This window comes from Anomaloglossus baeobatrachus, chromosome 3 (assembly GCF_048569485.1).
Source record: "Anomaloglossus baeobatrachus isolate aAnoBae1 chromosome 3, aAnoBae1.hap1, whole genome shotgun sequence".
NCBI lineage: Eukaryota > Metazoa > Chordata > Amphibia > Anura > Aromobatidae > Anomaloglossus > Anomaloglossus baeobatrachus.
In genome coordinates this window covers 11,212,118-11,238,421 of record NC_134355.1, presented here as the reverse complement: position 1 = coordinate 11,238,421, position 26,304 = coordinate 11,212,118, and the positions used below count along the sequence as shown (strand labels likewise).

The following is a 26,304-nucleotide window of genomic DNA, read 5'->3' as shown; positions in this document are numbered from 1 at the left end:
GAAAACACCAAATCAATGTCTGCATTGTGCTTTATTTTCCCCATTTCTCCTCTCTTCAGAACATTGTGCGGTGATGAGGACGGTGCCGCACAACACGACAACTCGTCTGCACAAAACATTATACCACAATGTGAAAAGTGATAACAGAAAGGGAGGAAAATAACAAAAAAAAAAAGATAATTGACTCAGACGGGAGGGTTTAATGTGTGAATAGAAGCCATAATACAATCCGGCTGCACCTTGTCCGTGGGACAGCCACACCCCGAGGCAGCAGGTCAAACTGTAGGAATGATATGTTTGTATTTTTGGGAGCGGTGAGGGATAATATAGTAACGCACCTCATGGGGGTTGTAGTCCGGGGGCAGCTTCTCCAGCAGGTCTTCAGCTAGTCCATATACAACGGCTTCTCGAGTTTCCGCGGCTTGCTCATGGCTTCCCCAGGGCTGCACGCTGCTCATGGTGTTCAGGACGGCGACGGCTGCATTGCTCTGATATCTGTAATATACGCACTGATAATAAGGGATGATTGGCTACAATCACAGGGAATGGTCTGTGTTTACAGGGGAGCTTCTTACATAGTATCAGCATTGGGGTGCAGGCCGAACACTTGTGGGGAGTCAGTGAGCGGCAGAGACTGGATGTGGCTCAGGAACTGCTGGACTGTCTTACAGGGAGGGATCTTATATCCCGTGAAGAAACAGAAGGTCGGATCAAAGATCTTCTCACTGAACCAAGCCTAGAAGGCGATAAAGAAGGATACACATTATATTACACAGGCTATAATGAGAAAAGCTGCAATAGTGATCAGACGTCACTGCAACTGGCACAGACTCCAATGGAGAGAGTGACCGAGGGACCACCAGCCCGAGATAGGCAAGGACTAAACAAACCCAATGTGAGCGAGTCCAGTGAGAGACACAGACCCCCATATATACTGCGTACATGTCTGGTGAGTGAGATAGACCCCCGGATATATCGAGTACATAACCAAAGAGTGACACAAGACCCCCGGGTACACGACTGATGAGTGACACTGGCCCCCAGATATATTGAGTAAACGTCTGGTGAGTGACACAGACCCCCGGATATATCGAGTACACGACCAGTGAGTGACACAGACCCCGTATATATATTGAGTACACGTCTGGTGAGTGACATAGATCCCTAAATATATCGAGTACACGACCAGTGAGTGACACAGACCCCTGGATATATCGAGTATACGTCTGGTGAGTGACACAGACCCCTGGATATATCGGGTACACGACCAGTGAGTGACACAGACCCCTGGATATATCGAGTATACGTCTGGTGAGTGACACAGACCCCTGGATATATCGGGTACACGACTGGTGAGTGACACAGAGTTCCAGATATATCGGGTACATGTCCAGTGAGTGACACAGATCTCGGATATCGGGTATACGACTGCTTAGTGACATATATCCGGGGGTCTATCGGGTACACGACCAGTATGTGACACAGGCCCCCGACTATATCGGCTGCACGACCAGTGAGTGACACAGACCCCTGGATATAGTGGAACATGTCCAGTGAGTGACACAGACCCTCGGATATATCGAGTACATGACCAGTAAGTGACACAGACCCCCGGATATATCGGGTATACAACCGCTGAGTGACACAGACCACCGGATATATCGGATACATGTCCAGTGAGTGACACAGACCCCAGATTTAATAGTGTCCAGTGAGTGATGATTTCATAAAGACACAGGGATTAGTGCGTAGTTGTCTGTGAAGAAACTTTTGGTCCTTGAAGATGGTTGTAGGAAGAAACTGTAGAAAGTCTCCACATTCACAAGAATGTCTCCTGTGGGTCAGGAGTGTGAACTGCCGGGGGTGGAGGGGGCTCATGAGTTTCTATTCTGGTGGTGCTAATTGCCCCTAAATAACAAACTTGTGTTTCTATGGATACATGAATGTTATCTGTACACCCGACTATGTGCGGATACAGGAGAAATGATAACCACGAGTAAACAGTGATTATCGTCATTACAGAGGGGATAATTACCAGTTATGTATGTATCATTATATGTGTCTTATGTAGGTGCCGAAATGTCATATCCATCATCCATCTGTCTATCTCGCATCAATCAAGCTGATATCTGTGCCATAATCACTGTATCTCTCTATCCATGTATGTATCTCATGTGTAATAATCTCTACGTACCTTTGTAATACAGCTGAGGAGACATTTATCATGCTGGTCGGTGATATGTCCTCCATATTGCACCTTTCCAATCATGTACCTCATGGTGCTCCAGGACACCCCCTACACATGTGACGAGAGAGAAGGATCAGTATAGACCAGGGGTCTCAAACTCGGCTGGGTGTATGGGCCGCACAGAGGGAAAAAATTATTTGGGGGGCCGCCTTCTTTGCAGGACAAAGTGACATTTTTATTGGTACCATATATAATATAAATTTTTTTTAACACACCTTGGGATCACTGGTTTTGAACATTTTCACTTGCTTATTATAGCAAACGTGCACATTCTTTGCTTAAATATATATATAAAAAAAATATTTTTTATTTTTTTTTACATTTTATTCCCCTTTTTTGTAACTAATAGTGTCACAATTAGCACTATATATACAATTTGACCAACATCTTTTAGTAATGTTCCCCATGTTGTTGTAACGTGCCCATCCTTATCCCCTTGTAGTATCGTGCCCAATCCTAGTCCCCATCCCACAGTAATGTGCTCATCCTAGTCCCCATCCCACAGTAATGTGTTCATCCTAGTCCCCATCCCACAGTAATGTGCCCAATCCTAGTCCCCATCCCACAGTAATGTGCTCATCCTAGTCCCCATCCCACAGTAATGTGCTCATCCTAGTCCCCATCCCACAGTAATGTGCTCATCCTAGTCCCCATCCCACAGTAATCTGTTCATCCTAGTCCCCATCCCACAGTAATGTGCTCATCCTAGTCCCCATCCCACAGTAATGTGCTCATCCTAGTCCCCATCCCACAGTAATGTGTTCATCCTAGTCCCCATCCCACAGTAATGTGTTCATCCTAGTCCCCATCCCACAGTAATGTGCTCATCCTAGTCCCCATCCCACAGTAATGTGCTCATCCTAGTCCCCATCCCACAGTAATGTGTTCATCCTAGTCCCCATCCCACAGTAATGTGTTCATCCTAGTCCCCATCCCACAGTAATGTGTTCATCCTAGTCCCCATCCCACAGTAATGTGTTCATCCTAGTCCCCATCCCACAGTAATGTGCTCATCCTAGTCCCCATCCCACAGTAATGTGTTCATCCTAGTCCCCATCTCACAGTAATGTGCTCATCCTAGTCCCCATCCCACAGTAATGTGTTCATCCTAGTCCCCATCTCACAGTAATGTGCTCATCCTAGTCCCCATCCCACAGTAATGTGTTCATCCTAGTCCCCATCCCACAGTAATGTGTTCATCCTAGTCCCCATCCCACAGTAATGTGTTCATCCTAGTCCCCATCTCACAGTAATGTGTTCATCCTAGTCCCCATCCCACAGTAATGTGTTCATCCTAGTCCCCATCCCACAGTAATGTGCTCATCCTAGTCCCCATCCCACAGTAATGTGTTCATCCTAGTCCCCATCCCACAGTAATGTGTTCATCCTAGTCCCCATCCCACAGTAATGTGTTCATCCTAGTCCCCATCCCACAGTAATGTGCTCATCCTAGTCCCCATCCCACAGTAATGTGCTCATCCTAGTCCCCATCCCACAGTAATGTGCTCATCCTAGTCCCCATCCCACAGTAATGTGCTCATCCTAGTCCCCATCCCACAGTAATCTGTTCATCCTAGTCCCCATCCCACAGTAATGTGCTCATCCTAGTCCCCATCCCACAGTAATGTGTTCATCCTAGTCCCCATCCCACAGTAATGTGCTCATCCTAGTCCCCATCCCACAGTAATGTGCTCATCCCACAGTAATGTGCTCATCCCACAGCAATGTTCCCCATCCTTGTCCCCATCCCACAGTAATGTGCTCATCCTAGTCCCCATCCTACAGTAATGTGCTCATCCTAGTCCCCATCCCACAGTAATGTGTTCATCCTAGTCCCCATCCCACAGTAATGTGTTCATCCTAGTCCCCATCCCACAGTAATGTGCTCATCCTAGTCCCCATCCCACAGTAATGTGCTCATCCCACAGTAATGTGCTCATCCCACAGTAATGTGCTCATCCCACAGTAATGTGCTCATCCCACAGTAATGTGCTCATCCCACAGTAATGTGCTCATCCCACAGTAATGTGCTCATCCCACAGTAATGTGCTCATCCCACAGCAATGTTCCCCATCCTTGTCCCCATCCCAAAGTAATGTGCTCATCCTAGTCCCCATCCCACAGTAATGTGCTCATCCTAGTCCCCATCCCACAGTAATGTGTTCATCCTAGTCCCCATCCGACAGTAATGTGCTCATCCTAGTCCCCATCCCACAGTAATGTGCTCATCCTAGTCCCCATCCCACAGTAATGTGCTCATCCCACAGTAATGTGCTCATCCCACAGTAATGTGCTCATCCCACAGTAATGTGCTCATCCCACAGTAATGTTCCCCATCCTTGTCCCCATCCCACAGTAATGTGTTCATCCTAGTCCCCATCCCACAGTAATGTGCTCATCCTAGTCCCCATCCCACAGTAATGTGCTCATCCTAGTCCCCATCCCACAGTAATGTGCTCATCCCACAGTAATGTGCTCATCCCACAGTAATGTGCTCATCCCACAGTAATGTGCTCATCCCACAGTAATGTGCTCATCCCACAGTAATGTTCCCTATCCTTGTCCCCATCCCACAGTAATGTGCTCATCCCACAGTAATGTTCCCCATCCTTGTCCCCATCCCACAGTAATGTGCTCATCCCACAGTAATGTTCCCCATCCTAGTCCCCATCCCACAGTAATGTGCTCATCCTAGTCCCCATCCCACAGTAATGTGCTCATCCCACAGTAATGTGCTCATCCCACAGTAATGTGCTCATCCCACAGTAATGTGCTCATCCCACAGTAATGTGCTCATCCCACAGCAATGTTCCCCATCCTTGTCCCCATCCCACAGTAATGTGCTCATCCTAGTCCCCATCCCACAGTAATGTGCTCATCCTAGTCCCCATCCCACAGTAATGTGCTCATCCTAGTCCCCATCCCACAGTAATGTGTTCATCCTAGTCCCCATCCGACAGTAATGTGCTCATCCTAGTCCCTATCCCACAGTAATGTGCTCATCCTAGTCCCCATCCCACAGTAATGTGCTCATCCCACAGTAATGTGCTCATCCCACAGTAATGTGCTCATCCCACAGTAATGTTCCCCATCCTTGTCCCCATCCCACAGTAATGTGCTCATCCTAGTCCCCATCCCACAGTAATGTGCTCATCCTAGTCCCCATCCCACAGTAATGTGCTCATCCTAGTCCCCATCCCACAGTAATGTGTTCATCCTAGTCCCCATCCCACAGTAATGTGCTCATCCCACAGTAATGTGCTCATCCCACAGTAATGTGCTCATCCCACAGTAATGTGCTCATCCCACAGTAATGTGCTCATCCTTGTCCCCATCTTGTAGTAATGTGTCTCATCCTTGTCCCCATGTTATAGTAATGTCCCCAGCCTTGTCCCCATCTTATCGAAATGTGCCCATCCTGTACTAAGGTGTTCATCCTTGTCCCCATCCTATAGTAATGTCCCCAATCTATAGTAATGTCCCCAGCCTTGTCCCCATTCTATAGTAATATTGTACCCATCCAATAGTATTGTGCCCATCCTATAGTAATGTCCCCATCCTATAGTAATGTCCCCAGCCTTATCCCCATCCCATAGTAATGTGCGCACTTTGTCCCCATCCTGTAGTAATGGGTCGGAGGGGGCAGTGGCGGCGGAGGGGGCGGCGGCGGGTGAAAGCGGGCAGTGGCTATAACTTACCGATCGCTCTCCTCAGCTTCCAAATCCACAGACTCAGGAGTGACGCTGAGGGGGCGGTCTCTGGCCCCAGATCCACAGTGATTGGAGAGATCGGTCACAAGGCCGGTCTCTCCAATCAGAGCTGGGGGCGGGTGAAACAGAGGTCACCCAGCTCCAGCCAATGATCAGGGCTACAGCTGCACTGATCATGGCTGGATTTCAATGTTTTAGCGATTTTCAATGGCTGAAACATTACAGTGGCTGTGATTGGCTGAGTGGCGTTCGTCAGCCAATCACAGCCTCTGTAGGTCCGGGGAGGAGACACCACCCCTCCTGAGGTCAGGCAGCGGTCCCCTCCTCCCCGAATCTAAGGTATTTGCAAAACGATCGCAGCCACCGGGGCTGCGATTTTTCCATGACGTACTGGGTACGTCATGGGTCCTTAAGTACCAGGGAGCCATGACATACCCAGTACGTCATAGGTCGCTAAGGGGTTAATGTGCCGTGCTTCACATACACACACAAAAAAACCCCAACACAATTCTTTTCACCTGTCCCGCGTTCCCTCGGCTGCCTCATCTCTGCTTTATACGGCCCCCAGTGACTATCGTGGCAGGTGCAGGGGCCGCAGCCACTGTCAGCGATTTATGTCAGATGATTGTATTGCTGGCGCAAGAGCGCAGCGCCAACAAAACATTCATCTGACATAAAGCGCAGACAGTGCCTGCGGCCCCTGCACCTGCAGCAATAGTGAACAGTGCCACGGGCCTGGGGGCCGCACGAAGCAGCCTGAGGGGCTGCATGCGGCCCGCGTGTTTGAGACCTCTGGTATAGACACTGATTTGTCTGCTGCTTAAACTATACCGAATACATGTAATATATAGAAGGAGTGAGACAAGGCTCCACCAGGGATCAACTCACTAGATACCGATATACTCTAGTACTTCCCAGACTTGTCATGTCTGTATGTATGTAACATTAAGAAATAATGTTTGGAACACCATGCTAAGTATGAACTGGGTGCATAAACTGTACCATTAACAGCACAAGATTTACCATCTCACACAGACAAGACTCACACTATGATACAATGTATGGAAGGATCCGCAGCGTCAGCTGTACAGCAGTGCTGTGCACAGAGCGGGATACATTGTATCACAGGCTTTATCACATGAGCACGGACTTACTCTCCTGGCGCCGCACTCGTCCAGATGATTCTGCATAAACTGAACGCTCGCAGTGAAGTCTGTAGAGCCAAACTCATAAGGAATATTCCAGCCCAGGGCGATGTATCTGCACCTCTCCTGCCAAAGAAAAAAAGATTTTAATGGGAAATCAAGGGAAAAACGAAAAAAAAAAACACCTGAAAGACACCTTTTCGCTTCAAAAAAATTGTCAGTTTTATCAACTGCTCATTTATTAATAACTGCATAATGTCTGAAAATTACCCAAGACAAACACGAAAAAAAACATTTACAGAAAACAGCAATGAAAACCAAAAAACACGCTCCACGGTAAAAAAAAACAAAAACCTCCAGCATTCCTGAAGCTGTTACTGTCAGAAAAACGCATTGTAACAGCCTTACACCGCGGCTCTGGATTTGCAGTTTGCGCAGCGGCGGTCGGTCGCTGATCAATGCTGTTTCGCATGTAGCACGATTCTACCTTTTGCAGGAAATCGGCTCAAGAAACAACAAGTTTTCTTTTTCTGCAATGAAGTGTTCAAAGCCAAAAAAAAAAATGTCACCTTATCTACAGCGCAGGGTCCCATAGAAAACAATGAAACGCATGTTCCTGCTACTTCTGGAATAAAAACTGCACCAGAATCAGTGTGAACGTGGCCTTATTTCCACTTCCTTCTCTCAAATCTTTATTTTTTTCAAGAAATCAAATCAAATCTTTATTTCTATATAGCGCTAACATATTCCGCAGCACTTTACATACATCGGCAACACTGTCCCCATTGGGGCTGACAATCTTGAGTCCCTATCAGTATGTCTTTGGAGTGTGGGAGGAAACCGGAGAACCCGGGGGAAACCCACGCAAACACGGGGAGAACATACAAACTCCTTGCAAATGGTGTCCTTGGTGGGATTTGAACCCAGGACCCCAGCGCAGCAAGACTGCACTGCTAACCACTGAGCCACCGTGCAGTGCTAACCACTGAGCCACCATGCCGCCCACATACAACCAAATAAAACCGATTTAGACCGAGGTTCAAGAAACTGAACATCTGCATTTCTACATATAAAGCCTCTCACTGTCATACATCAGGATTATCAACGTCTTTTAATTGCTTCAGGTTTCTAAAAATGACAAGATGTTAAAAGAGGTCACCGGTCAAAGAGGTCACCGGTCAAAGAGGTCATCGGTCAAAGAGGTCACCGGTCAAAGAGGTCACCGATCAAAGAGGTCATCGGTCTATTCTTCAGGCGTTTTACGCTCTGAAATCGCTCTGTGCTTTACAATACATGTCAGTGTGAAAGCTGCAAAGATGCCGGATGGTTTTGATGTGTTTTTGCTTAAAAAACTGCTAATAGTTTCCTCATTATTTAATTAAGTAAAAAAAAGATCAGAAAAGGAGGTTATAACCGTCCAGAACTGAAGAAACAGTGGAGCCCTGACCTCGGCCGTCACCGTCCCACTGACTGATTGACTTCATTCACATGGGGGACACAGGACGCCGTTCACATGATCTGTGGGGGTCTAAGTGGTGGGACTGCTACCAATCACACACTTATTATCTTGAAATCAATGAATGAATAAATAAATAAATAAATGGAAAAACCTCAGCCACCCCCTGAGGAAGACGCAACGAAATGTGCACGCGTCCGGGTAGTCGTCGCGTTACCTGGAGGAGGCCGTGCTCTGTTACCTATTAGGTGAATATATTAATATATCATTATATCACTATTCAGTGTTGTTCTGTGCCGATTCTGACACTTTTTCAATATGTTCTCTCCTATTGGTTGACACTGTCTTGAGCCGTCTCCTCTCTGAATCTTACCTGCTTTTTTGAGGCTTTTGGTTTAGTGTTTTGTGGATTTTCACCATGATGGTCACCTTGCTGGTTATTATTATCAGCTGAATCATCAGCCGATTTTTACTTTAGCACTTGACACTATTTGTGTGTGTGTTTTTCCATTAATTTATTTATTTATTCATTCATTGAATCCTCTACACTAACCCCATTGTCCTCAATATAGATAGATATATATATATTGTACTATTTTGCATATGATCCATATATACCATGCAGGTTTTTTGACGCCCCTTTTCCAGGTCAATAGCTGTGTTTTTTATTATGTGTGTAATTTTTAATCATTTATTAATAAAGATATAATTTTCAGTTACCTTTTAGTTCGGTTTCTTCTTCTTTTGGTATGGTATACTTAATCCCGAATGGTCCTATTGATCCTATATCCCCACACTTTGAGATTATATTTATTGATTTTCATATTTAATATCTTATTTATTAGTGGCTTTGTGTGGTATGGATTTCATCCTCTAACTATTGGTGTTTTACTTATTATCTTGGAATCGTATAATAATGTGATCAGTTTCCAGTCCTGACCTTTTGTAGTTTTGGCTCAGGAATGGCCGGGCACGTAGAAGGTTATACCTGGTGTGTATGGAGGATAAGGGGTCTGGTGCTGCATTATTAGACATTACATGCAGTTTTATGTATGCTGCTGTATATGTGTATATCTGTGCAGGGAATATTTGCCCCCTCCTCCGTCCTGGTGCACCCATGTCACTACTGATGGCAGAACTATCGTGCTCCGTTAAATACAAGGCAATAATTCGGCCCCTGCAATGTCGGGAGGTTATAGACAGACCATCTGTACATGGACATCTGTGGTCAGTGTTATACTATCACCTGCACGGCCGAGTGTAGAAATGCCAGCGTGTACAGCAAAGGCTTCCACATGGGGTGCCTGCTGTCCTCCAGTAGACTCTGTGTCATCCCTCTATACGTCCTCGTCAGGCCGGCACGCATGCCTCGGGGAGGATCGTTGGTGAATTTTATACATGTCTGGAAAGAGAGAAAGTCACATTGTTACTGTATCACTTTGGCATCCAAATTTTCATTTTAGCTCCGAGGCATAAACAAAAACAACAAAAAAACAAACAAAACAACTTCGCATGTGATTCAGATTACAAAGCTTGTAAGCGCGCAATGTGTCACCAAAGTGTCTCCATGGTAACAGACCATAAACAAAGGCTGGGTAGTCAGATGTGTTATCTCCTCACAGTGACATGGAGAGAGACCAGCTGCAGCCACATCTCAGCCCCATCCATCTGATAATGGGAAAATCCAACACAGAGAGAAGGACAGACGTCTGTATTTTCCATCTGCTCACATTTAGGGGGTACTATGGGGGGGTGCTAGGTGGGGACAGTCTGTGATGTGTACCTGTAGTAGGCTTATAGGGAACTGTCTGTGCGGCTCAGTCGTCATCCACACCCTGAACGTCTCGTGAACGTCTGCCGCACTTTCTACGGTTTCCAGCAATTCATCCATAAAGTCCAGGTCCAGGTGGCAGTTTTGGAGCAGGACCCATCCTCCCTGTGTCACAGGTAAAAAGGAAATATTTTTTATTTTAACTTCGATATGAATTAGGTGGAGGTCTATGAGCTGGCTGACATCTCCAAACCTGGTACGAGGCTACAGTGAAGGAAATAAGTAATTGATCCCTTGCTGATTGTGTAAGTTTGCCCCCTGACAAAGACATGAACAGTCTCTAATGTTAAGGGTCGGTTAAATTTTAACAGGGAGAGATAGAATATCCAAAATAAAATCCAGAAAATCACATTGTATAAATTATATAAATGTATTTGCATTTTGCAGAGAGAAATAAGTATTTGATCCCTCTGGCAAACAAGACTTAATACTTGGTGGCCGTTCCCTTGTTGGCAGCCCAGCAGTCAGACGTGTTTCTAGTTGATGATGAGGTTTGCGCACTTGTCAGGAGGATTTTGCTCCTCTCCTCTTTGCAGATCATCTCTAAATCATTAAGATTTTGAGGCTGTCGCTTGGTAACTTGATGCAGTGAAGTAGTCCTGTGCCCTTAGCAGAGAAAAGTCCCCAAAACATATTGCTTCCCCCTCCATGCTTGACAGTAGGGACGGTGTTCTTTGGTCATAAGCAACATTTCTCTTCCTCTAAACATGGCGAGTTGAGTTAATGCCAAAGAACTCTATTTCTGTCTCATCTGACCCCAGCACCTTTTCCCTATCACTGCATATGGCCATTCTTCAGATGGGCCGGCTGCACATGGGCCTTCTTCAGACGGGCCGGCTGCACATGGGCCTTCTTCAGACGGGCCGGCTGCACATGGGTCTTCTTCAGACAGGCCAGCTGCACATGGGCCTCTTCAGACGGGCCGGCTGCACATAGGCCTTCTTCAGATGGGCCGGCTGCACATGGGCCTTCTTCAGATGGGCCGGCTGCACATGGGACTTCTTCAGACGGGCCGACTGCACATGGGCCTTCTTCAGACAGGCCGGCTGCACATGGGTCTTCTTCAGACGGGCCGGCTGCACATGGGCCTTCTTCAGATGGGCCGGCTGCACATGGGACTTCTTCAGACGGGCCGACTGCACATGGGTCTTCTTCAGGCTGGCCGGCTGCACATGGGCCTTCTTCAGACGAGCCTGCTGCACATCGGCCTTCTTCAGACAGGCCAGCTGCACATGGGCCTTCTTCAGATGGGCCGGCTGCACATGGGACTTCTTCAGATGGGCCGGCTGCACATAGGCCTTCTTCAGATGGGCCGGCTGCACATGGGCCTTCTTCAGATGGGCCGGCTGCACATGGGACTTCTTCAGACGGGCCGGCTGCACATGGGCCTTCTTCAGACAGGCCGGCTGCACATGGGTCTTCTTCAGACGGGCCGGCTGCACATGGGCCTTCTTCAGATGGGCCGGCTGCACATGGGACTTCTTCAGACGGGCCGACTGCACATGGGTCTTCTTCAGGCTGGCCGGCTGCACATGGGCCTTCTTCAGACGAGCCTGCTGCACATCGGCCTTCTTCAGACAGGCCAGCTGCACATGGGCCTTCTTCAGATGGGCCGGCTGCACATGGGCCTCTTCAGACGGGCCGGCTGCACATAGGCCTTCTTCAGATGGGCCGGCTGCACATGGGCCTTCTACAGATGGGCCGGCTGCACATGGGACTTCTTCAGACGGGCCAACTGCACATGGGCCTTCTTCAGACAGGTCGGCTGCACATGGGTCTTCTTCAGACAGGCCGGCTGCACATGGACCTTCTTCAGATGGGTCGGCTGCACATGGGACTTCTTCAGACGGGCCGACTGCACATGGGTCTTCTTCAGGCTGGCCGGCTGCACATGGGCCTTCTTCAGACGAGCCTGCTGCACATCGGCCTTCTTCAGACAGGCCAGCTGCACATGGGCCTTCTTCAGATGGGCCGGCTGCACATGGGACTTCTTCAGATGGGCCGGCTGCACGTAGGCCTTCTTTAGATGGGCCGGCTGCACATGGGCCTTCTTCAGATGGGCCGGCTGCACATGGGACTTCTTCAGATGGGCCCGCTGCACATGGGCCTTCTTCAGATGGGCCGGCTGCACATGGGACTTCTTCAGATGGGCCGGCTGCACATAGGCCTTCTTCAGATGGGCCGGCTGCACATGGGCCTTCTTCAGATGGGCCGGCTGCACATGGGACTTCTTCAGACGGGCCGGCTGCACATGGGCCTTCTTCAGACAGGCCGGCTGCACATGGGTCTTCTTCAGACGGGCCGGCTGCACATGGGCCTTCTTCAGACGGGCCGGCTGCACATGGGACTTCTTCAGACGGGCCGACTGCACATAGGCCTTCTTCAGACAGGCCGGCTGCACATGGGTCTTCTTCAGACGGGCCGGCTGCACATGGGACTTCTTCAGACGGGCCGGCTGCACATGGGACTTCTTCAGACGGGCCGACTGCACATGGGCCTTCTTCAGACAGGCCGGCTGCACATGGGTCTTCTTCAGACGGGCCGGCTGCACATGGACCTTCTTCAGATGGGCCGGCTGCACATGGGCCTTCTTCAGATGGGCCGGCTGCACATGGGACTTCTTCAGACGGGCCGACTGCACATGGGCCTTCTTCAGACAGGCCGGCTGCACATGGGTCTTCTTCAGACGGGCCGGCTGCACATGGACCTTCTTCAGATGGGCCGGCTGCACATGGGACTTCTTCAGACGGGCCGACTGCACATGGGTCTTCTTCAGGCTGGCCGGCTGCACATGGGCCTTCTTCAGACGAGTCTGCTGCACATCGGCCTTCTTCAGACAGGCCAGCTGCACATGGGCCTTTTTCAGAGGGGCCGGCTGCACATCGGCCTTCTTCAAACAGGCCAGCTGCACATGGGCCTCTTCAGACGGGCCGGCTGCACATAGGCCTTCTTCAGATGGGCCGGCTGCACATGGGCCTTCTTCAGATGGGCCGGCTGCACATGGGACTTCTTCAGACGGGCCAACTGCACATGGGCCTTCTTCAGACAGGTCGGCTGCACATGGGTCTTCTTCAGACAGGCCGGCTGCACATGGACCTTCTTCAGATGGGCCGGCTGCACATGGGACTTCTTCAGACGGGCCGACTGCACATGGGTCTTCTTCAGGCTGGCCGGCTGCACATGGGCCTTCTTCAGACGAGCCTGCTGCACATCGGCCTTCTTCAGACAGGCCAGCTGCACATGGGCCTTCTTCAGATGGGCCGGCTGCACATGGGACTTCTTCAGATGGGCCGGCTGCACGTAGGCCTTCTTTAGATGGGCCGGCTGCACATGGGCCTTCTTCAGATGGGCCGGCTGCACATGGGACTTCTTCAGATGGGCCGGCTGCACATGGGACTTCTTCAGACGGGCCGACTGCACATGGGCCTTCTTCAGACAGGCCGGCTGCACATGGGTCTTCTTCAGACGGGCCGGCTGCACATGGACCTTCTTCAGATGGGCCGGCTGCACATGGGACTTCTTCAGACGGGCCGACTGCACATGGGTCTTCTTCAGGCTGGCCGGCTGCACATGGGCCTTCTTCAGACGAGTCTGCTGCACATCGGCCTTCTTCAGACAGGCCAGCTGCACATGGGCCTTTTTCAGAGGGGCCGGCTGCACATCGGCCTTCTTCAGACAGGCCAGCTGCACATGGGCCTCTTCAGACGGGCCGGCTGCACATAGGCCTTCTTCAGATGGGCCGGCTGCACATGGGCCTTCTTCAGATGGGCCGGCTGCACATGGGACTTCTTCAGACGGGCCAACTGCACATGGGCCTTCTTCAGACAGGTCGGCTGCACATGGGTCTTCTTCAGACAGGCCGGCTGCACATGGACCTTCTTCAGATGGGCCGGCTGCACATGGGACTTCTTCAGACGGGCCGACTGCACATGGGTCTTCTTCAGGCTGGCCGGCTGCACATGGGCCTTCTTCAGACGAGCCTGCTGCACATCGGCCTTCTTCAGACAGGCCAGCTGCACATGGGCCTTCTTCAGATGGGCCGGCTGCACATGGGACTTCTTCAGATGGGCCGGCTGCACGTAGGCCTTCTTTAGATGGGCCGGCTGCACATGGGCCTTCTTCAGATGGGCCGGCTGCACATGGGACTTCTTCAGATGGGCCCGCTGCACATGGGCCTTCTTCAGATGGGCCGGCTGCACATGGGACTTCTTCAGATGGGCCGGCTGCACATAGGCCTTCTTCAGATGGGCCGGCTGCACATGGGCCTTCTTCAGATGGGCCGGCTGCACATGGGACTTCTTCAGACGGGCCGGCTGCACATGGGCCTTCTTCAGACAGGCCGGCTGCACATGGGTCTTCTTCAGACGGGCCGGCTGCACATGGGCCTTCTTCAGACGGGCCGGCTGCACATGGGACTTCTTCAGACGGGCCGACTGCACATAGGCCTTCTTCAGACAGGCCGGCTGCACATGGGTCTTCTTCAGACGGGCCGGCTGCACATGGGACTTCTTCAGACGGGCCGGCTGCACATGGGACTTCTTCAGACGGGCCGACTGCACATGGGCCTTCTTCAGACAGGCCGGCTGCACATGGGTCTTCTTCAGACGGGCCGGCTGCACATGGACCTTCTTCAGATGGGCCGGCTGCACATGGGCCTTCTTCAGATGGGCCGGCTGCACATGGGACTTCTTCAGACGGGCCGACTGCACATGGGCCTTCTTCAGACAGGCCGGCTGCACATGGGTCTTCTTCAGACGGGCCGGCTGCACATGGACCTTCTTCAGATGGGCCGGCTGCACATGGGACTTCTTCAGACGGGCCGACTGCACATGGGTCTTCTTCAGGCTGGCCGGCTGCACATGGGCCTTCTTCAGACGAGTCTGCTGCACATCGGCCTTCTTCAGACAGGCCAGCTGCACATGGGCCTTTTTCAGAGGGGCCGGCTGCACATCGGCCTTCTTCAGACAGGCCAGCTGCACATGGGCCTCTTCAGACGGGCCGGCTGCACATGGGCCTTCTTCAGACGAGCCTGCTGCACATCGGCCTTCTTCAGACAGGCCAGCTGCACATGGGCCTTCTTCAGATGGGCCGGCTGCACATGGGACTTCTTCAGATGGGCCGGCTGCACATAGGCCTTCTTCAGATGGGCCGGCTGCACATGGGCCTTCTTCAGATGGGCCGGCTGCACATGGGACTTCTTCAGACGGGCCGGCTGCACATGGGCCTTCTTCAGACAGGCCGGCTGCACATGGGTCTTCTTCAGACGGGCCGGCTGCACATGGGCCTTCTTCAGATGGACCGGCTGCACATGGGACTTCTTCAGACGGGCCGACTGCACATGGGTCTTCTTCAGGCTGGCCGGCTGCACATGGGCCTTCTTCAGACGAGCCTGCTGCACATCGGCCTTCTTCAGACAGGCCAGCTGCACATGGGCCTTCTTCAGATGGGCCGGCTGCACATGGGCCTCTTCAGACGGGCCGGCTGCACATAGGCCTTCTTCAGATGGGCCGGCTGCACATGGGCCTTCTTCAGATGGGCCGGCTGCACATGGGACTTCTTCAGACGGGCCAACTGCACATGGGCCTTCTTCAGACAGGTCGGCTGCACATGGGTCTTCTTCAGACAGGCCGGCTGCACATGGACCTTCTTCAGATGGGCCGGCTGCACATGGGACTTCTTCAGACGGGCCGACTGCACATGGGTCTTCTTCAGGCTGGCCGGCTGCACATGGGCCTTCTTCAGACGAGCCTGCTGCACATCGGCCTTCTTCAGACAGGCCAGCTGCACATGGGCCTTCTTCAGATGGGCCGGCTGCACATGGGACTTCTTCAGATGGGCCGGCTGCACGTAGGCCTTCTTTAGATGGGCCGGCTGCACATGGGCCTTCTTCAGATGGGCCGGCTGCACATGGGACTTCTTCAGATGGGCCCGCTGCACATGGGCCTTCTTCAGATGGGCCGGCTGCACATGGGACTTCTTCAGATGGGCCGGCTGCACATAGGCCTTCTTCAGATGGGCCGGCTGCACATGGGCCTTCTTCAGATGGGCCGGCTGCACATGGGACTTCTTCAGACGGGCCGGCTGCACATGGGCCTTCTTCAGACAGGCCGGCTGCACATGGGTCTTCTTCAGACGGGCCGGCTGCACATGGGCCTTCTTCAGACGGGCCGGCTGCACATGGGACTTCTTCAGACGGGCCGACTGCACATGGGCCTTCTTCAGACGAGCCTGCTGCACATCGGCCTTCTTCAGACAGGCCAGCTGCACATGGGCCTTCTTCAGATGGGCCGGCTGCACATGGGACTTCTTCAGATGGGCCGGCTGCACGTAGGCCTTCTTTAGATGGGCCGGCTGCACATGGGCCTTCTTCAGATGGGCCGGCTGCACATGGGACTTCTTCAGATGGGCCGGCTGCACATGGGACTTCTTCAGACGGGCCGACTGCACATGGGCCTTCTTCAGACAGGCCGGCTGCACATGGGTCTTCTTCAGACGGGCCGGCTGCACATGGACCTTCTTCAGATGGGCCGGCTGCACATGGGACTTCTTCAGACGGGCCGACTGCACATGGGTCTTCTTCAGGCTGGCCGGCTGCACATGGGCCTTCTTCAGACGAGTCTGCTGCACATCGGCCTTCTTCAGACAGGCCAGCTGCACATGGGCCTTTTTCAGAGGGGCCGGCTGCACATCGGCCTTCTTCAGACAGGCCAGCTGCACATGGGCCTCTTCAGACGGGCCGGCTGCACATAGGCCTTCTTCAGATGGGCCGGCTGCACATGGGCCTTCTTCAGATGGGCCGGCTGCACATGGGACTTCTTCAGACGGGCCAACTGCACATGGGCCTTCTTCAGACAGGTCGGCTGCACATGGGTCTTCTTCAGACAGGCCGGCTGCACATGGACCTTCTTCAGATGGGCCGGCTGCACATGGGACTTCTTCAGACGGGCCGACTGCACATGGGTCTTCTTCAGGCTGGCCGGCTGCACATGGGCCTTCTTCAGACGAGCCTGCTGCACATCGGCCTTCTTCAGACAGGCCAGCTGCACATGGGCCTTCTTCAGATGGGCCGGCTGCACATGGGACTTCTTCAGATGGGCCGGCTGCACGTAGGCCTTCTTTAGATGGGCCGGCTGCACATGGGCCTTCTTCAGATGGGCCGGCTGCACATGGGACTTCTTCAGATGGGCCCGCTGCACATGGGCCTTCTTCAGATGGGCCGGCTGCACATGGGACTTCTTCAGATGGGCCGGCTGCACATAGGCCTTCTTCAGATGGGCCGGCTGCACATGGGCCTTCTTCAGATGGGCCGGCTGCACATGGGACTTCTTCAGACGGGCCGGCTGCACATGGGCCTTCTTCAGACAGGCCGGCTGCACATGGGTCTTCTTCAGACGGGCCGGCTGCACATGGGCCTTCTTCAGACGGGCCGGCTGCACATGGGACTTCTTCAGACGGGCCGACTGCACATAGGCCTTCTTCAGACAGGCCGGCTGCACATGGGTCTTCTTCAGACGGGCCGGCTGCACATGGGACTTCTTCAGACGGGCCGGCTGCACATGGGACTTCTTCAGACGGGCCGACTGCACATGGGCCTTCTTCAGACAGGCCGGCTGCACATGGGTCTTCTTCAGACGGGCCGGCTGCACATGGACCTTCTTCAGATGGGCCGGCTGCACATGGGCCTTCTTCAGATGGGCCGGCTGCACATGGGACTTCTTCAGACGGGCCGACTGCACATGGGCCTTCTTCAGACAGGCCGGCTGCACATGGGTCTTCTTCAGACGGGCCGGCTGCACATGGACCTTCTTCAGATGGGCCGGCTGCACATGGGACTTCTTCAGACGGGCCGACTGCACATGGGTCTTCTTCAGGCTGGCCGGCTGCACATGGGCCTTCTTCAGACGAGTCTGCTGCACATCGGCCTTCTTCAGACAGGCCAGCTGCACATGGGCCTTTTTCAGAGGGGCCGGCTGCACATCGGCCTTCTTCAGACAGGCCAGCTGCACATGGGCCTCTTCAGACGGGCCGGCTGCACATGGGCCTTCTTCAGACGAGCCTGCTGCACATCGGCCTTCTTCAGACAGGCCAGCTGCACATGGGCCTTCTTCAGATGGGCCGGCTGCACATGGGACTTCTTCAGATGGGCCGGCTGCACATAGGCCTTCTTCAGATGGGCCGGCTGCACATGGGCCTTCTTCAGATGGGCCGGCTGCACATGGGACTTCTTCAGACGGGCCGGCTGCACATGGGCCTTCTTCAGACAGGCCGGCTGCACATGGGTCTTCTTCAGACGGGCCGGCTGCACATGGGCCTTCTTCAGATGGACCGGCTGCACATGGGACTTCTTCAGACGGGCCGACTGCACATGGGTCTTCTTCAGGCTGGCCGGCTGCACATGGGCCTTCTTCAGACGAGCCTGCTGCACATCGGCCTTCTTCAGACAGGCCAGCTGCACATGGGCCTTCTTCAGATGGGCCGGCTGCACATGGGCCTCTTCAGACGGGCCGGCTGCACATAGGCCTTCTTCAGATGGGCCGGCTGCACATGGGCCTTCTTCAGATGGGCCGGCTGCACATGGGACTTCTTCAGACGGGCCAACTGCACATGGGCCTTCTTCAGACAGGTCGGCTGCACATGGGTCTTCTTCAGACAGGCCGGCTGCACATGGACCTTCTTCAGATGGGCCGGCTGCACATGGGACTTCTTCAGACGGGCCGACTGCACATGGGTCTTCTTCAGGCTGGCCGGCTGCACATGGGCCTTCTTCAGACGAGCCTGCTGCACATCGGCCTTCTTCAGACAGGCCAGCTGCACATGGGCCTTCTTCAGATGGGCCGGCTGCACATGGGACTTCTTCAGATGGGCCGGCTGCACGTAGGCCTTCTTTAGATGGGCCGGCTGCACATGGGCCTTCTTCAGATGGGCCGGCTGCACATGGGACTTCTTCAGATGGGCCCGCTGCACATGGGCCTTCTTCAGATGGGCCGGCTGCACATGGGACTTCTTCAGATGGGCCGGCTGCACATAGGCCTTCTTCAGATGGGCCGGCTGCACATGGGCCTTCTTCAGATGGGCCGGCTGCACATGGGACTTCTTCAGACGGGCCGGCTGCACATGGGCCTTCTTCAGACAGGCCGGCTGCACATGGGTCTTCTTCAGACGGGCCGGCTGCACATGGGCCTTCTTCAGACGGGCCGGCTGCACATGGGACTTCTTCAGACGGGCCGACTGCACATGGGCCTTCTTCAGACAGGCCGGCTGCACATGGGTCTTCTTCAGACGGGCCGGCTGCACATGGGACTTCTTCAGACGGGCCGGCTGCACATGGGACTTCTTCAGACGGGCCGACTGCACATGGGCCTTCTTCAGACAGGCCGGCTGCACATGGGTCTTCTTCAGACGGGCCGGCTGCACATGGACCTTCTTCAGATGGGCCGGCTGCACATGGGCCTTCTTCAGATGGGCCGGCTGCACATGGGACTTCTTCAGACGGGCCGACTGCACATGGGCCTTCTTCAGACAGGCCGGCTGCACATGGGTCTTCTTCAGACGGGCCGGCTGCACATGGACCTTCTTCAGATGGGCCGGCTGCACATGGGACTTCTTCAGACGGGCCGACTGCACATGGGTCTTCTTCAGGCTGGCCGGCTGCACATGGGCCTTCTTCAGACGAGCCTGCTGCACATCGGCCTTCTTCAGACAGGCCAGCTGCACATGGGCCTTCTTCAGATGGGCCGGCTGCACATGGGACTTCTTCAGATGGGCCGGCTGCACATAGGCCTTCTTCAGATGGGCCGGCTGCACATGGGCCTTCTTCAGATGGGCCGGCTGCACATGGGACTTCTTCAGACGGGCCGGCTGCACATGGGCCTTCTTCAGACAGGCCGGCTGCACATGGGTCTTCTTCAGACGGGCCGGCTGCACATGGGCCTTCTTCAGATGGGCCGGCTGCACATGGGACTTCTTCAGACGGGCCGACTGCACATGGGTCTTCTTCAGGCTGGCCGGCTGCACATGGGCTTCTTCAGACGAGCCTGCTGCACATCGGCCTTCTTCAGACAGGCCAGCTGCACATGGGCCTTCTTCAGATGGGCCGGCTGCACATGGGACTTCTTCAGATGGGCCCGCTGCACATGGGCCTTCTTCAGATGGGCCGGCTGCACATGGGACTTCTTCAGATGGGCCGGCTGCACATAGGCCTTCTTCAGATGGGCCGGCTGCACATGGGCCTTCTTCAGATGGGCCGGCTGCACATGGGACTTCTTCAGACGGGCCGGCTGCACATGGGCCTTCTTCAGACTGGCCGGCTGCACATGGGTCTTCTTCAGACGGGCCGGCTGCACATGGGCCTTCTTCAGACGGGCCGGCTGCACATGGGACTTCTTCAGACGGGCCGACTGCACATGGGCCTTCTTCAGACAGGCCGGCTGCACATGGGTCTTCTTCAGACGGGCCGGCTGCACATGGGACTTCTTCAGACGGGCCAGCTGCACATGGGACTTCTTCAGACGGGCCGACTGCACATGGGCCTTCTTCAGACAGGCCGGCTGCACATGGGTCTTCTTCAGACGGGCCGGCTGCACATGGACCTTCTTCAGATGGGCCGGCTGCACATGGGCCTTCTTCAGATGGGCCGGCTGCACATGGGACTTCTTCAGACGGGCCGACTGCACATGGGCCTTCTTCAGACAGGCCGGCTGCACATGGGTCTTCTTCAGACGGGCCGGCTGCACATGGACCTTCTTCAGATGGGCCGGCTGCACATGGGACTTCTTCAGACGGGCCGACTGCACATGGGTCTTCTTCAGGCTGGCCGGCTGCACATGGGCCTTCTTCAGACGAGCCTGCTGCACATCGGCCTTCTTCAGACAGGCCAGCTGCACATGGGCCTTCTTCAGATGGGCCGGCTGCACATGGGACTTCTTCAGATGGGCCGGCTGCACATAGGCCTTCTTCAGATGGGCCGGCTGCACATGGGCCTTCTTCAGATGGGCCGGCTGCACATGGGACTTCTTCAGACGGGCCGGCTGCACATGGGCCTTCTTCAGACAGACCGGCTGCACATGGGTCTTCTTCAGACGGGCCGGCTGCACATGGGCCTTCTTCAGATGGGCCGGCTGCACATGGGACTTTTTCAGACGGGCCGACTGCACATGGGTCTTCTTCAGGCTGGCCGGCTGCACATGGGCCTTCTTCAGACGAGCCTGCTGCACATCGGCCTTCTTCAGACAGGCCAGCTGCACATGGGCCTTCTTCAGATGGGCCGGCTGCACATCGGCCTTCTTCAGACGGGCCGGCTGCACATGGGCCTTCTTCAGACAGGCCGGCTGCACATGGGCCTTCTTCAGACGAGCCTGCTGCACATGGGACTTCTTCAGACGGGCCGGCTGCACATGGGCCTTCTTCAGACGAGCCTGCTGCACATCGGCCTTCTTCAGACAGGCCAGCTGCACATGGGCCTTCTTCAGACGGGCCGGCTGCACATGGGCCTTTTTCAGAGGGGCCGGCTGCACATCGGCCTTCTTCAGACAGGCCAGCTGCACATGGGCCTCTTCAGACGGGCCGGCTGCACATGGACCTTTTTCAGAGGGGCCGGCTGCACATCGGCCTTCTTCAGACAGGCCAGCTGCACATGGGTCTTCTTCAGACAGGCCAGCTGCACATGGGCCTCTTCAGACGGGCCGGCTGCACATGGACCTTCTTGAGCAGTGGGACTTTGCGGGCACTGCAGGATATTAAGCCATTACGGCATAACGTATTACCAATGGTTTTCTTGGTGACAGTGGTCCCAGCTGCCTTGAGATCAGTAACAAGTTCCCCCCGTGTAGTTTTAGGCTATTCTCTCACCTTCCTCATGATCATGGAGACCCCCACGAGGTGAGATTTTGCATGGAGCGCCAGATCGATGTCTATTGACACTCATTTTGTATTTCTTCCATTTTTTTTCTATTGCACCAACAGTTGTCTCCTTCTCACCCGGTGTCTTAATTATAGTTTGCAGCCCATTCCAGCCTTGTGTAGGTCTATAGTCTCGTCCCCGACATCCTTAGAAAGCTCTCTGGGTGCCCATGTTGTAGAGGTTACAGTCTTACTGATTAATGGAGTCTGTGGACAGGAGTCTTTATACAGGTGACAATGTAAGACAGCTGTCTCCAATGCAGGTAACTAGGTGATTAGGAGCGTCTAAGTGTCTGTAGGAGCCAGAACTCTTAGGGCTCATGCGCACGTTGCGTAATAGCATGCATTTACACTGAGTATTGCACTGCAGCGTAAATGCATGTGTCCTGCGTAATCTATGTAGATTGTACATGAGACATGCGCACGTTGCTTTTATGAACGCAGCGATTTGGATGCTAAAATATAGACCCAAATCCGTGCATTCATAAAAGCAGCATGTCAATTAATTTGTGCATTCTGGATGCAGCTCCCACTCTGTCTATGGTGGGGGCAGTAGCCATAGCGCATGAAATCGGCTTTTTTCTACAAAAAAACTGCATCCATTATGCCTTGCGTGCACTAGACGGAATGTCCTGCGGATTACCCGCGGATTTGATGCATGTTTCGCTGCAGAAAATGTTCATAACATCTCTGCAGTGATTCACCAGCAAATCCTATGGGGAAAAAAAATGCTGTGTGCACTAGGCGGATTTTGACAGCTGCATGTTTTGCTGCGGGATTCCCGCAACAAAAACGATTGCATGTCACTTCTTTTCCGCAGGTAGCTGCGGGATTTCACTCCATTGACTGTAATATAATCGTGAAATCCCGCAGAGAATAACGTAGGTAGCAAATTCTGTGCGGTTCACTGCGTTTTCCTGAGTTATTCCCTGCGGTATTTACCGTTTTTCGGGAAATAATGTTCATCACTGCCTGCGTTTTGCAAACAAGTGATGTCATTATGACAGGAAGAGGAAGCGGAACAGGGAGTAAACACACACATCAGACACACACACACACAGACATATAGAATGCACATAGAAATCAAACGTGTAAAATATAAAAATAAAATAAAAAAAAAAAACAGCGGTCTCCGCCGTATTTTTACCGTCTAGCCGAGGTAAACACACAGCAGCGGCCCGGTATTCTCAGGCTGGGGAGGGTGAGGGCCATGGTTAATGCCCCCCCCCCCGCAGCCGAGAATATCAGCCGCAGCTGCCCCAGGACTGTTGCATCCATTATGCGACAGTCCTGGAGTGTCCCCAGCTCTTCCTGATTGCCGTGATGCGGTGGCAATCCAGGTAATAAGGAGTTAAATGGCAGCGGATCGCTGCCACTAAGTCCAAGCTTAATCATGGCAGCGTCTATGAGACAGCTTACATGATTAACCCGTAAGTAAAGTGAATAAACACACACCGAAAAATCCTTTATTTTAAATAAAAAAGCCCCCTCTTTCACCCCTTTATAAACCCCCCTAAACACACAGCTCCGCGTAATCCACGCAGGTCCCACGACGCTTGCATCCAGCCACGTCTGACACACTGTACTGAATGCAGCCTCATAACGAGACTGCAGAGGTAACCACAGGTCATTTCTCACGGTCGGTAATGTGAACACATTACCGCTCGTGAGAACTACAGTGTGTCCTAACAGGGACTCTATCTATTGATTGATCTGTCCTCTATCTATTGATTATCTATCCCTCTATCCATCCATCCATCCCTCTATCTATCCCTCTATCTATCCATCCATCCATCTATATATCTATCTATCTATCCCTCTATCTCAGAAGGAAATTACTTTTTTTTTTTTTTTTTCAATGTGCTTTATTGCATTGAATGCATTAAAACACATGTACCAACCCTTGGAAAAACCGCACCAAAATCGCACCAAACCGCATGCGGATTTCGGTGCGTTTTGTTTTCCGCGGGTGCGGAGATCTTTCAGAGCCTGCGGAATTTTCTTAAGAAAATTCCATTTTCTAGTGCGCACAGGGCGTTATGCAGTGTTTCTGCAGCGATTTGAAGCGCACATGTGCTGTCAAATCGCTGCAGAATATTCAGCAGTTACGTGCGCATGAGCCCTTAATGGTTGGTAGGGGATCAAATCCTTATTTGTCTCTGCAAAATGCAAATAAATTTATACTATGTGATTTTCTGGATTTTATTTTTGATATTGTATCTCTCACTATTAAAGTGAACCTACCCTTAAAATTATAGACTGTTCATGTGTTTGTCAGTGGGCAAACTTACAAAATCAGCATGGGATCAAATACTTATTTCCTTCAATGTATATGACAAGTTCAGGCTCAGGCTCAATTATATGCACATACTACAAATGCAAGTCCCGAACCAAACTGACAGCTTTAGGCTATGTGCGCACTAGTATGTTTTACCCGCGGATTTGCCGCGGAAATGTCTTGAGAAATGTCTGCAATCTTTGTGCAGACATTTCCCAGCAAATCCTATGTGGAAAAAAAATAGCTGTGCGCACACTGCGGATTTTTCTCAATAAATTTCCTTGAGAAGAATTTCTTGAGAAAATTTCTTGAGAAAATGAGCATGTCAATTCTTTTCCGCAGGTACCCTGCAAATTTCGTCAGTACAGCCTGCAAAATCCGCAGGGAACAACCTGCGGGAAAATCGCGGCAAATTCGCAGCCAATCCGCGGCAAATCCACATGCGGATTTGGTGTGGATTTTTTCCGGAGGTCCGGAAATCTTCTACTCCCAGAAGTTTCTCAAGAAATTTTCTTGGGAAACTTCACAGTTCTAGTGCGCACAAAGCCTTAGGCTATGTGCGCACTTTCAGTTTTCACCTGCGTTTCAGGTGCGTTTAGGGTCAGTTTTGAACTGCAGCGTTTTTGTGCCCAAATGTATGCGTTTTGGTTTTCCATTAAAGAAAATGAGAATTCATGATTTCTTGTCCGCACTTTGCGTTTCAAAACGCATCTCAAAATTTGCATAAGTTTGGTCAAAAACCATGCGTTCAGAAAAGGACCCTGTCAATTGTTTTTGCCATTTGTGGTGCGTTTTGTTAACATTGAAGTCAATGAGAAGTAGCAAAAAGCAAGAAATATCAAAATTCCTGCGCTTTACCTGCTTTTTCATTGCAGAAAACATGCGTTTTGGACTACCAAAACGCATGCTTTTTGGACATCAAAATAATTATTTGATATGTCCCTTTACACACACAATCCGACAATTAAATTTAAGAATAATATGCATTTATTGCTATTTTACCGATAAAATGTATATTAACGCTATAATTTTATTAAATATATCTTTTTCCATTATTTTTCCCATTAATATAGATTTGTCCCTTTTTTTTCTCTTTTTTCATTCTGTTTGACTATTTAATCTTTATTTAGCAGTGTCTTGATGTTGAAAACGCATCTGTGAAAACGCAGGTGGAAAAGCATGTAAAAAGCGCTAAAAACGCATCTAAAACGCGGTAAATATGCATGCGTTTTCTGCGCTAAATTTCTGAAAAAGGCAACTGTGGCTAAATCAATTAAGGCTAAAACGTGTGTTTACAACTGCATGTAGGACGACGGAAAGTGCGCACACAGCCTTAGGCTATGTCCGCACGTTGCTTTTTACCTGCTTTTTTGCTGCTTTTTCAACTGCAGCGTTTAATGCCAAAATGGTTGTGTTCTGCTTTTCAAGCAAAGTCTATGGGAATTTGGGTTTCTTGTCCGCACTATGCAGTTCAAACTGCAGCCTTTTGACATGTCAGTTGTTTTTGCCATTTGGGTTTTGCACTGCAAAGCTGAGTTTTTGACCAAAGTTCTGCCACAAAAAGGCTGCAGTGTGAACTGCATAGTGCGGACAAGAAACCCAAATTCCCATAGACTTTGCTTGAAAAGCAGAACACAACCATTTTGGCATTAAACAGCGCAGAAGAAAAAGCAGCAAAAAAGCAGGTAAAAAGCAAAGTGCGGACATAGCTTTCTAGAGCTATGAGTCTGGGTCCTTA

At 52.0% G+C, this 26,304-nt stretch overlaps 1 protein-coding gene across 1 annotated transcript in view; it reads right to left on the bottom strand.

The window, feature by feature from the left end:
- The window catches only part of DNAH8 (dynein axonemal heavy chain 8), a 593,387-nt gene that overhangs the window by 17,901 nt on the left and 549,182 nt on the right, over positions 1–26,304 (bottom strand). Inside the window, exons 82-87 of the mRNA XM_075338922.1 lie at positions 10,343–10,495; positions 9,806–9,961; positions 7,113–7,229; positions 2,195–2,296; positions 576–736; positions 339–495 (exon numbers count right to left, since the gene is read on the bottom strand). Coding sequence (XP_075195037.1) covers positions 339–495; positions 576–736; positions 2,195–2,296; positions 7,113–7,229; positions 9,806–9,961; positions 10,343–10,495 — 846 coding nt within the window. The remainder of the gene's footprint in view (positions 1–338; positions 496–575; positions 737–2,194; positions 2,297–7,112; positions 7,230–9,805; positions 9,962–10,342; positions 10,496–26,304) is intronic.